This window comes from Pholcus phalangioides, unplaced genomic scaffold (assembly GCF_987345545.1).
Source record: "Pholcus phalangioides strain wild (caught in Gottingen) unplaced genomic scaffold, Ppha-v1.0 ptg000008l_1, whole genome shotgun sequence".
Lineage (NCBI taxonomy): Eukaryota > Metazoa > Arthropoda > Arachnida > Araneae > Pholcidae > Pholcus > Pholcus phalangioides.
Genome location: NW_028301601.1, coordinates 17,075,378 through 17,088,442, shown reverse-complemented (window position 1 = coordinate 17,088,442; position 13,065 = coordinate 17,075,378). Strand labels below are relative to the sequence as shown.

General features: G+C 34.9%; 1 protein-coding gene across 4 annotated transcripts in view; it reads right to left on the bottom strand.

The window, feature by feature from the left end:
• Positions 1-291: 291 nt before the first annotated feature.
• The window catches only part of Rpi (Ribose-5-phosphate isomerase), a 30,875-nt gene continuing 18,101 nt past the window's right edge, over positions 292-13,065 (bottom strand). For all 4 annotated transcript variants that reach the window (XM_089234298.1, XM_089234297.1, XM_089234299.1 and 1 more), the window contains 3 exons: positions 8,735-8,873; positions 8,074-8,173; positions 292-1,015 (listed from right to left, as the gene is read on the bottom strand). In XM_089234298.1, coding sequence (XP_089090424.1) covers positions 912-1,015; positions 8,074-8,173; positions 8,735-8,873 — 343 coding nt within the window. In that variant the 3' untranslated portion in view covers positions 292-911. The remainder of the gene's footprint in view (positions 1,016-8,073; positions 8,174-8,734; positions 8,874-13,065) is intronic.

The following is a 13,065-nucleotide window of genomic DNA, read 5'->3' as shown; positions in this document are numbered from 1 at the left end:
GCACTATCCATTAACCATGAAAAAAATTATTCCTATAAATTACCTTTCAAAAATACCTTTTTTATTCCAACCTATCATAAAAGAAGCTACAGATAATATGCAGCAGTAAAATAATCTTCATTAGAGAATATAGATGTTTTTAAACTCAGATAATCTGCAGATTATACACAGGGAAATGTGATGCTTCATAAGAGAAACAGTAATAGAATTATCTATAATCGTATAGTGTGTGTACTTACTGCTATAATATACAATTATAGAAAAAAAACAAAAATAAAAGCCCATAAAATATTCATTGATTCATTTTATTGCTCATTATATAACTGATATAAGCATTATAATATTCTAATCTGAGATCCATATAAAAATTCTGCACAAAAACAGTGACAATTGACTTTAAAAGAAAAATAGAACATATAACCAAACGATTCCCTCTCAAGTCTAGAAAACAGTCATTCCACACGCTCAGCATCTCATAAATTTGGCAATTCACTCGAAAAAATTCACAAAAGCATGTTTGAAATGATTTGCATGAGTGATGTGTCTGAAGTACTTACACATTGAAAGAATACAGATTACAATACACACAACATCATAAAATAAATCCAATTGTAATATAGAAAAAACATAATATACACATTGAAATTTTTAAAAAAAATCAAGTCACGACAATATCCCTAAAATAAATATATGGGGGGAAAAACAATGATTTCACATCTAAAGTCATTTGAAGACACAAGGCTATATAAAAAAAATATATACGAATATACACACACTCATATGTAATGTATGAAGCTTTCATGTGACGAATATATGCATGAAGCTTGAAAAATATTTTCAAAAACATTTAATGCGATTCGAAAATATGAGTGAGCTCAAAAAAAAAAAAGTCTATGACTGGCATCAAAATTCTAATAATTAAACGATTTTGCGTGCCTTTCTGTGACTGAGCCATCTTGTTGCCCAAAATAGGCTTTCTGTGCCATATCAACGAAGAGGCCGGTATCGATTACACCTGCAAAAAAAAAAAAAAAGAGAAAATTATGAGAAGGGAAGGAATATTACATTGTAAACACTGCATAGTGTACATTATCCGACACACTCCTGCCATTGATAAAACCAAGTATACAGTGAAACCTCGGTTATCATCACATTGTTTATCTGTAACTACTGATAATAATGTAATATTCCTAATATAATAGCTGCAAACATTGAAGAATGGCAAATGAGGGGGGTAATTTTTGCTCAGATCATAATTCCATACGAAACCCATTCAAAGATAACCATAGAAGAGATTGTTCAAAAACTAAGTAGGGATTTCTTAAAAAAGGAAAGTAAGATTGATATGGATTCTCCCGCCCCCCTTTTGGATGAAGTGACATCCATGCAAAAAAAAGCCCCCCCCCCCCTCCCATAGCTGCCAATTTTAGCGAATGAGAATTTGGGAGGTTTTCGCACGATCCAAATTCTGTACATAAATAAATGTAAAAAAAATCTTTTAAAACATTTTAGATTTTTCATTAGTAAAAGAGAAATTTTAGGGATATTTTTCCATTGCAAAAACCATGACATCATGCAAGCCATTGATAATCATGGCCAACCAGTATGTTAAAGTCTTTGGGTCTCACGAATCGAATCTCGCAAACCAAAAAATCTGTTAGGCTCGAAACGGGACATATGGATAAAGCAGATACATGTGATCGTGCCGATTTCTGATTTCGAAAGGCCAGACTGACACGTGCTAATTGGCAAATTTGTGTGTTTCTCCTCAAACACAAAATATTTTTTTATGATTAGATGAAATGGCAGTAACTTACACAACGCTTATGAAGCAGCAGTTTTTTTTTTTTTAGTAAATTCTTGGAGAATAATTTTTTTGCCTAAATGTAGGGATTTTTTTACAATCACAGGTAAAGTTTGGGAGATAAATGAATTTTTCAGGAGTACGGGCGATAGAGTAGAAATTCTGGAGCCTCCCGGAAAATCCAGGAGACTTGGCAGCTATGCCCTCCCATCACAATAACACTCACAGCCTACACTAAAATTAAAATAATGCCAACAAAAAATTGCCGTCTGGTCTACAAAAAAAAAACATTTAAGAGAACACAAGCAGGATTTCAACATGATGGTTACACAACATAAAAATTCAGGCATATGTCATTTTCATTTCAAAATATGAAAGACAAGTGGCGGCACCACAGAACACAAATCATGTGTAACTCTGGCCACATAAATTTGTTGGGACCGCACTTACACTTAAAACATGCATTCCAGCATGCACTGAATCATTACAAATTCCTCAGAGGAATTTTTAGGAGGTGCATGTACAGTTAAGTATAGGCCCGTTTACATAAGGCAAGTGCTTGAGTTGGCAACTTAATTTTAAGTTGCCAAGTACGATACAATGTATGCAAATGATAAGGGCTGTTTACACGGCTTTAGTTGGCAAGTGCGCAAGTTCACAAGTGATTTAGTTGGTAAGTGAATACGAACGGTTCTATTTTTTCCGGTTAAGTAGACCTGTGCGCATGCGCCAGTGGGCATGACCTGCCGCTCTTGGAGGGGTCCTTTTGCTCTCTCACGGAGGGGTTTATTTTGATCTCAAGCGTGAACCTGTTCATGCTCCGTCGTTTCCTGAAGTTTCGCTAGAATTCCGCGGAAATATTGGATGGTGAGGTGGCCAGAGGACACAACCTTCAAGTTTGTTGAAAAATATCTTCGCCATGAATGTTTGTTGAACCATAGAAATGAAAATTACCTTAACAAACAAGCTAAAAATTATTCGATGTTGAAAAAAGCTATGGAATATTCTGTCGACGTGATGTCAGGAGTTGAAAAAAATTTAAGATTCAAAAATATATATCGGGTGTGGAGGATTTATATATTAAAAACTGGAGGGGGATTTCGAATATTTCTCTCATCCAGAACGAATTTGCTGCCATCTGTTGCAAAAATACATGATCAAATATTTAACATAAAGATATCATCTCTATAGATTAAATTTAAAAATAATAATTTTGAAACTTTGGAAATAATTTTTATGTTTAATGAATTTTTATTATTTAATTTTTAACCTTTAGAATTTCCTATGAATGCCAAGAATCTTCTCCAGTATTTTCGGCTTACATTAATTCATAATTTACCTCCTCTTTAACTTCAATTAAAATATCATATAAGCGATATTTACAACTTAGAGGAGAAATAGAGAAATCTTACATTTCTTCTCGATGACTTACATAAGTTTATATGTTGTGTATTCTTTTTTCCCCTCTTGGGTAAGTGAAAGTGAATAAATTTATATTCTTTAAAAAAAATATCATATAATGTGGCGCTGATCACAGTATTCGTAAGTTCTACCTGATCATCTTCATCCATCGTTACAAAAGCTATGAGCTTTAAAAGAAGCACCTCTCTAAAAATGCCAGATAAATAAAAAATTATTACTATTATTCTCCCGCGCGTTGTGCGTCTCTCTCTCTCCGTGGATTTGAGTAGACTGAAGCGTGCATGCGCTAACTGTGCTCACCTCCATAAAAATTATCCAATGAGCGTCTACTTACCACTTATCATGTGGACACTTTCAAGAAGAATCGGTAAGTTAAAATTAAGTTACCAACTAAAGCACTTGTCTCGTGTAAACGGGCCTTATTTAATTATTAAGTACAGTATCTTATAAACAATTTTTAAAGTAATTATAGTTCTCATTTAACCTTTACGTAATATTAAGTTCTAAAGGTGTTGCTTTATAAAAAAAAAACACATTGTAGTTTAGTATACAAAGTGCATTTTAGCAGAAATGATTATATGTTTGAAACACTATTGAAATTTGCTTTCGAAAAAAATATCAGCATGTAGTCATATATTTAGGGTGACCATATGGCTCATATTTCCCAGGACATTCCCGTATTTCCATGTAAATTTTGACCTTTCCATAAAAATGTTTTAGATATATAATTTCCCGTATTTGCAACAAAGCTTATTTTTATTTTCTGAAATTGCGGGGGTGGGAGATCTTATACCTTTTAACATAGTGAAAACTATGCTCTAGTAATATCATCATTAAAAGTACTATTTAACCATTGATTTATTTCAAACTTTTTACACATATTTTTCGTTGTATGTGCTACCCTATGCTGGCATATACTTTTACATACATCTCTAATATAGGGGTGCAAGTGCCCCTCATCCATTTTGGAGCAGCAAATTTCATTTTTGGAGCAGAAATTTTGAAAATGGAGCAGAACTAAACACAAACTATATCTGCGATATAAGGAGTAATTTTTCTGTGAAATGCCCATAGTTTTGCCAAAAATGGTTGGAACAAATAATTCTAAATAAATTTCACTCACAAATAAAAAATTCATTAAAATTTTTTCTGAGTTATCTTATCTGTCACTAATAAAACATACATTAGTGAAATGATGAATAAAAATTATTAGACTCAAATTAAGCAACATGCATACTGAAAACCTAGACAGCAAGAATTTCTGCAGCTTGAACACCAAAATCTTATTCATCCTGATATAGCGAAAAAAGTGTGTGCAGAATATAATAAGAATTTCCGTGGAAAATTAACTTCTCACAGAATTTAAAGGAATTATTAAATTTAAAAGCAAAATGCAGAAAACGAGAAAAATATAAATACCTTATTTACTTAAACAATTTCTAAACCTAAAATAGCATGTTAATAGATTACGAATCATGAGTCGCTTTCAGAAGTACAGTATCTCAATGACAATTTTTTTCCAATTTTTTATGCCCTTGAACATAAGATTATGTATGTCTTATTCCATTAAAGCATTGGATGGACAGATTTTTCAATGTTTAAACAGACTTTCTTTATTTGTTAACAATGAACTCTCTTTCACTGTCTGCGTTACCATATGCTGAAGATAAAAAAGCCTTCACCAAAACTGGCAAAATTTTGAACTTTGGGCTGCTTTCAAAATTACAAAGTTTGAATATGTCTACCCAATATCTATCTCTCTATTCTCTGAACTGATTTCACTTCTTGTAATTATTTGCATTGTAGTGCAACCCATTCATCACACATAATCAATAGTTCTGTTGGTGATACAATGTTAAACAACATTCCAGCAATACGTGAGGGAGTAATGTACCATCCCAGCAATGCACGAGAGGGAGTGCAAAAAACAAGAAAGGGTGCAAACATTTCATTCTCTCCAACAACATGTTTTGGAAAGGTAGGACATTAATATATAATAGGTATCTCACAGAAGTTAAGTAAAATGAGCATGCTCCTAATACAAACTCCTTCCTCTGACTATTGTTAAGAGCATGCCCCTCCCCCACCAATGCAGTGGCGGACCGTGCAGCCATATTGGGCGCCGCTCAAGGAAGGGTGCCCAATGGAGTTGAAAGGGTGGAAAAAGGTTTGTCGACCAAAAAAACGTGGTCAGTAGCGCCAAAAAAAAAGGTTCTGCATGGGTAGAAAATTTTTTCCCTCGAGCCGGCCCTGTTCACCAAATCCGGTTTCTCGCGATGTGAAATTGTTACGATCGGCAATCGCCGACGTTACCACACGACCTCATAGTGGCTAGATGACAAAACTATGAATATATTAGCTGGAGTTTTTACAGATCCTATTTTTTCCCAAAGATCTCCGAAAAATTTCGGTAATTTAAACGAGTAAACCAATCCCCTTTTCGATGTATGCCGTCTTCAAACACCGATTGGCAGCCGCGAAATTACTGTTATTTTCAGTATATAACCTATAACCAGCATGAGAAAAAACGGTTTCCGAAATCGGAGAATTTGGCATATTCATTCAAGGACTTTGATAGCCCGCTGGTTATACCAATAACAGTACAGGACTTAATACTTCGAGGTAGTATAACTACTTTCCAAGGTCACGAGATAACGCGATTGTGGTAGATGGTGGGAAGTGAAAAAAAAAGAAGTTTCTCCCGCCCCCCCCCCCCCCCCCGTATCTTTTTCCGTGTCTCGGAAAGAACACGTCCCGTGATCAAAATTTTCATGTTTCTTTTTCCTAAATTAAGGGTATTTGACGTACAACAGTGCATTAGCGGTACCTCCGCAAACCACAAACAAGAATTGGCGCAAATGCGCAGGGATTCGGCGCCATGGCGCACCGTGTAGCAAGAGAACCGTTTCGGCACAGTTTGGCGCAATTGCCGCAGCTCTTGCACCCCTGCTAATACCAAATTTTTTGCAAATTTTCAAATAAAAATTGATTCAAAATAAAGGAAACTGTTCAGTTTCATTAAATGAAGCAAGAGCTTAAGATTTCATTGAGTCAATCTTATTTGAAATTTTAATTTCAAATATTAAAATTCAAAAAATTTTTTAATTTAATTTAAAATAAGATTGAATCAATGAAATCTCTCAATCTTTTGCCTCATTTCATGAACTGAACAGTTTCCTTTATTTTCAATCAATTTTTATTCAATTACACTGATGTCATGTGCACAAGATGTGTTTTTAATCCATTCTTTTCTCCAATTTTCAAAAAATTAAGTATTCAAGATATGTAAAACTTTATACAAGCATAGGATAACACATACAATCATGAACATGTGTAAAAAATTTTAAATAAATCAGTGGTTAAATAGTATTTTCAATATGATGTTACAACTAGAGCACAGTTTTTCACTATGTTAAAAGGTACGCGACCACCTTAAGTACTGCAATTTTATTTTTCCAAATCTATAAATTATATTACGATAATTATGGCTTTAAATATGAATATTCATCTTGCATGTTTGTCATTTTAACGTTTTTTTCCCATAGAATTCATTTGGATCTACTGCTTGAATGCAATGTTGCTTCATTTCCTGCCTTTCATGATTTTTTTGGCAATTTTAGCAACACTGCTTGCCTTTGGCATTATTTTTGGTGACAATTGGCAATTTTGTCATATTTTTTGTCAAGGAAGCATGGCCCACCTACATATATGCAATGGATATTCACTAATTCAATTGCTTAAAATATTTTGAGCAATATTTAAGTGTGGTGTTTTGCAGCCAGATTTTATGCAAAATTTTTTTTAGCACAGGTATGCATGGTCATATGTCCCTGCATACCTATATTAATTGTCTCATAACTCATCGTTGTTGCTCTATTCATTTTCGTCTCAGTAGAACATGGTTTAGGGGAATTTAGTTGAAAGGAGAGGGGCTGAAAACTGATGAATGAAATTCACACAAAAATTTTTCAAGCACTTATAAGTAGTTGAAAATGATTATTTTTTCAAGAAATGCAATTTTTCTAGGATGTTCAGTAAATTGAAAATGAACTTTTTTTTTCAAAGACTGTATGGATCCTGTAGTATAGTATTCAGAGTTTGTAACTACTACTATTTAACTTTAAATGCACCAAGCAAACATTCCTCTGGGGAATTTCTAATGAATTAGCAATTTTCAACCACTGGAGTTGGATGGGAAATGAAGGAGCCATCTATCAGTGGTCGCCCCTGATTCGATAGGTAAAGAACTTATTTTCAATGTTCTTCCCGAGATTCGAACCCGTGGACCTTGATGGCAACCTTCATGATGGAAGATGAGCATCTTACTACTGCACCACTCAAGCAAACCAACTGGTACATGATGGAACATATAGTGTGCATGACCCAAGCATATTTATGTTGTCAGAAGTGCTTATTTTCATTCCGCTGGTGCTGCCACGTGCTTTGTGTATTTAAAAGGAAGAATGAGGAAAAAATGCATGAATTTTTGTGTTATGTAAGTATCATGTTGAAGGTCTGCCTGCTCTAATCAATAAATAATAAGGGCTTGACAAATTAAAATGAAATTAGGCATCAACCAAATTTCTTACAAAGGTTTTTTTTTTCAAGAAAGCCAACAGAACTTTTGAAAATGCTTTTCCAGGACTTTGTGACTTTCTCTCATGTTGGTTGAAATTCCTAGCATAAACTCTGAAATTGAGCGTTGTCCTTACTCTGCTCTAACTATCACACAAAGAATATTTTAGGCACTGATGCCATATCTTGAACTATCAACAGTGACTACTGGAACAACAAATGTACAAATCCATTCACCATGCAAAAATAATTTACCACATTGTATAACTAACCTGGAAAGCAAGTTATCTTCCTGTCCATTTCAGCCCAATCTGTAACTACAGGAAACTTCCAATCTAATATGAAATTTCCATTGTCAGTAACAACAGGACCCTAACACAAAATAAAAACCAACATTAATAAAAAAAAAAGTCATATGCAAGGAAATTCGGACATAATAAATTTGACATCATGAGAATTATAGAGAAAACAATACATGACATTTGATATTTGTTGATATTTTTACAGATATTTGTTGTTTTGCATTGCTGCCACATTTAATTCCAACAAAAGTGGTATGTAAGTATCCAAGGGTCTATCCAGACTTTTTTGTAAGGTCCTGTGTTTGTGAAAATTTTTCTCATTTTTGTGAAACCAGTCACTAATTTTGAGAAAAATAATTTCATGGGAAGCGAGATAATCTAGTCAACCTATCACAAAAGAAATTAAATGCCAAAAATTTATGGTTTTTTTATTCACTTTTATTTTGTGAAGAGTTTTTCACATCCAGAATTTAATGAAGGACTCCTTTTTCAGATCCAGAATTTTGTGAACCATCCAGAAAACTGACCCAAATTTTGGCTAGAAAGACCCCTGGTATCCAAATAACTTTTCTGCTAGAGCATCCTGGAAAAAAAAAGCTTGAATTTTTTTCATTAGTTTTGATATACTTACAGCTTTAGCCACTGCCATGCGTAAAATAGCTTTCCCTCCAATTTTTTCCAAGCGCCGCTGTATTGGATAATAGGCACTAGGAATCACTTCGATAGGAATACCTTTTTTCCACCTTTCACCTAACGACTGTGAGTCTTTTCTAAATTTCCAATGAACAAGAAAAATAAAAGTTTCAGCTTTTATTAATTGTGATCAAAAAGAAAATCATGGTGACACTTTTATTTTGTAGAATGAAAAATCACAAATAATAATAAAGGAAACACTTATCCGATTTTGACAAATATAGACCTATCATTTCTTCAGCTATGCTCAACTCACTCCTGACCATTGGCATATGCAAAGGGAGGGCCCTTCCCGAACCAAGGTTATAGTGTTATTTTGCAGAAAAAAACTTAAACCCCCCTCCCTCCAGAAGGAAAAAAAATCTGAAACCCCACCTCAAGAAAATTCTGCGCACGCCTATGCTCCTGACCATATCAACATTCATCGAGAACACAACTGGTTTTTATGTACCAGTAATATATAGACTTGAACAAAATTTGGCACAGAAAAAAGGCAAAAAATACATTATATGAACTTATTTGAGTTAGTTGAACCCAGTTAAATTATATAACCAAGAACAGTGAAATGCTAAGGACAGTGTTATTTTTTCTCATACCTAATGATAGACATCCTTTAAAGAAATGAAACTTGACACATGTTTAATAGACATCTTGAAGCATCTTTATCATGCAAAAATTAAACAGATGCTGCCACATGGCAAAAAAAGAAATAGGCAATAAAAAAAATTTTTTTACAGCAATTGTAAAGAGTTACGAAAAGTGTTCATTATGCTGGAAATAAGGACAAATACAAGTTATTCAGAATGAAATCTGATCTCCTCGAACACCAATGCACATTTGGCATCTGTTGTGCATGCTTGAGAAGAGCGTGAGGGATTTTGTCCCATTCGTCCTTAAGGCAATTTGAGTTCCCTTATGGTTTGAGGAGGGTTATGTCTTTCAGCAATGTATCTGCTACAGGCTGTGGAAGGATCACCGCACCTCAATAGAATAGATATGTCAGCATAGTGACGAAAAGAAACAGAAATTCCATTTATAGCCAAGTTCCAGTAAACACTACTGTTACTTGCAAATATGCAAGAACCATTTTTCGGCGATTGAATGATGTAGGCTTATACGCACAAAAGCCTGTAAAATGTATTCTGCTATGAGTGCATCATCATAAAGAAAGATTATGTTGGTGTAATGAGCATATCCTTTGGGATCAGCAGCAGTAGTCCAGAGTTATGGTCTCTGACGAATCTCGCTTAAGCATCAACAGCAATTCTTGACTACGGCTACCATGGAGGGAAGAGGGAATGCATAAGTAGAATGTAAAGGAAATTGGTTGCTATAGCCAAGAAACAATGGTGTGTTTGGGTATCATGCACAATGACAGAGCTCTGCTCCATATCTTTGATGGAAGTATCATAAAACCACTGTAGTATTACACCAAGATTCTCCTGGGTAACGTCAATTTTTTCTGCAGTGCAGTTGGTCCAGACTTTCAGTTTATGGATGACAAACCCATCTGCATAGGACAAATGAAGTGGATGACACACTAGAAAGTGAAGATATTGAGCGCATGCCATGGCCTGCGTGCATATTTGCTGGACCTAAATCCCATAGAGCACGCATGGAATGCACTCGGTAGACGTATTGCTGAAGGACATCCTCCTCAAACCATGCAGGAACTGAAAATTGCCTTGAAGGACGAATAGGGCAAAATCCCTCAAGCTCTCAACAATTCAGTGGACAGCATACACAGCAGATACCAAATGTGCATCAATGTCCGAAGAATAAAGTTAGAAAGAAATGGGTGGCAGCACTACAGATAAAAAACATTACACAGAAACAAACTTCATGAAAGGTTCACTATACGTTCCAACATGTACCAATTCGTTAGGAGTTCCGCAGAGGAATATGGACGAGGTGCATGTCTGTTTTAGCAGTAGTGTCCGAAGAAGTCACACTTCATACTGAAGAACTCTGTCCTTATTTCCAACAGAGCAAGCACTTTTCATAACTGTTTACAATTGCTGTAGAAAGAATTTTTTTTCCTTTTGCTTATCTTTTTTTGCCATGTGGCAATATCAGTTTCATTTTGCTCAATAAAAATATTTCAGGATGTTTATCAAACATGTGCCAAGTTTCATTTCTTTGATGTCTGATGTGACAGATGTCTGTCATTAAATACAACAAAAAATAGCATTGTTAATTAGCAATTGTCAAGCAGTATATATAACGACACTCAAAGAATCAGAGAACTGTATCATTGTAAGAGTTGCAGACGTGCCAACTTTTAGAATTCAGAAATCCGGAGATTCTTCCGAAGGGGAATCCCCCCCCCCTCCCCGTTTACCATTTTTTCGAAAACATTTTTTTAAAATAAATTATGAAAAAGTTCCATTGCCGCTTCCCCCCCCCCTTCCAGCAGAATATAATTCCATGTCAGTCTTTCCATGCAGAATAGAGAAATCACATTTACGTATACTGTTCATAAAACTTAAGTTTCCTTTCGTGGATGCTATCAGTGATTGATAACCTTGAGTATATGAACTCTCAAAAGCTTTATATTTAGCTGTATATAGCTTAAAGTTTTATATTTTCTTTCTGAAGACATATTTAATCGGAGGAAACAATTAAAAAACTTCAAAATACAAATCTGCTGACAAAAAAACTTGTGTTTACCGCATGGCTGTTAATGGAATACAATAACGATTATACAGGAATTTCGGCAACCAAGGTCATGCCCCTGATAAATGATTGCCGATAAACACTACTTAAAGTCTTTGCCAGTTGCTTAAATGCGGTCACCAAGACTTTTTTATACGGCTGCTCGATGGAAATGACCACGGCTGTCCTCTATGGGTGTTTTCCCTAACGACGACTACTTTCATTGACGTCACGATAAAGTGAAAGCTCGCAAAAATGTAATTTTCTGTGAAAATCTGGAGAAATTTTTTAAAATCCGGAGTCTCCCGCCTGAATCCGGAGAGTTGGCAGGTCTGGAGTTGTCATTATAGATGAAATATATCGGTGGTCGCCTCAAGCTCGTTAAGAAAATATCTTGAATTCCATGTTACTGGTCATCATACAAGTGGATTGTTGTTTATAAAAAGGCTATCATTATTATTTACAGTGATCCACAACCATTAATACAAACAGCTGCACACAAGCCATATCAAGTCAACTTGGATGAAATTGTTACTGGTGCTAGAAGTCCTCTCCATCTCAAACTGGAAGATCCGTAATCTGTCTCAAAAGTCAGTGGTCACGAATTTTCAAATATTTTTGGATCAGCTATGAGCAAATAAGCAAATATATTTTCCAAAGCTAGGGATGGCGAACCATTTCCCAACCTGGCAAAACTTGTGTGGTAGTAACTCTTTATGAAACTAGATAGATATTTACAGCAGCTGCAGATGAAGTAACTTTGTTGGGGGAAAACTTGCATATTTGGATTACTGTAAGTTAGTTGAAAAAAACCCATCAAAATAATTAAAAATCTGTGCACAGACATGCAGTGGCCTGTTATCCTCTTCTATGATCGAAGAAAACCCGCCTAAAAACGTAAGATTACTACACAGGCCCAACCAGTGCACATCTAGATTATCGAGGATCTCTACTGTACTATGTTCTTTTTAAAGCTCCATGCAATGAAACAGTTCCCTACATATAAAATCACCAACATTTTACATCATTGGCTTACACCAGTGTTTCTTAATGTATGTGCCACGGATCCTAAAAATGTCATCAAGCATTGTCACAGGGGAGCTGTAGATATTATGTCTGCCTATATATGCTCTTTCTGAAGTGGTTCTTTTATGAATGCACAATATCTACTAAACTATTTCAGGGAGTCGCAGATGAACTATGAATAGGGTAAGGGAGCCAGCCATGGGTAATAACAAAAGTTTCAGAACCACTGGCTTATACAACAGCACCCCACTATGTCATGCCTATAGCAATGGAGAAATGGGTCTGTGCATGTGACAAAAATATTAGAGAAAAAGTCACTCCTGTGTATTAAGATAATCTATGTAGCAAAAAACTTTTTTTGTTCCTGGGTAGGTTATTTCAGCATTTGCTTAGTTTGAATAATTATGAAAACGGTTTATTCCCCTCAAACTTTTGCTTTTGTGGTAAGAGGATCACTATTAGTGAATTAGCCTATCCATTTACCATTGGTTGACTTGAATACTGAAACTGATTTAAAAAAAACTTTTCACAAATCATTTTAAAAACCAGGGTTGTTGATTTTTATAGAAAATTGGTTTATTTGATTTA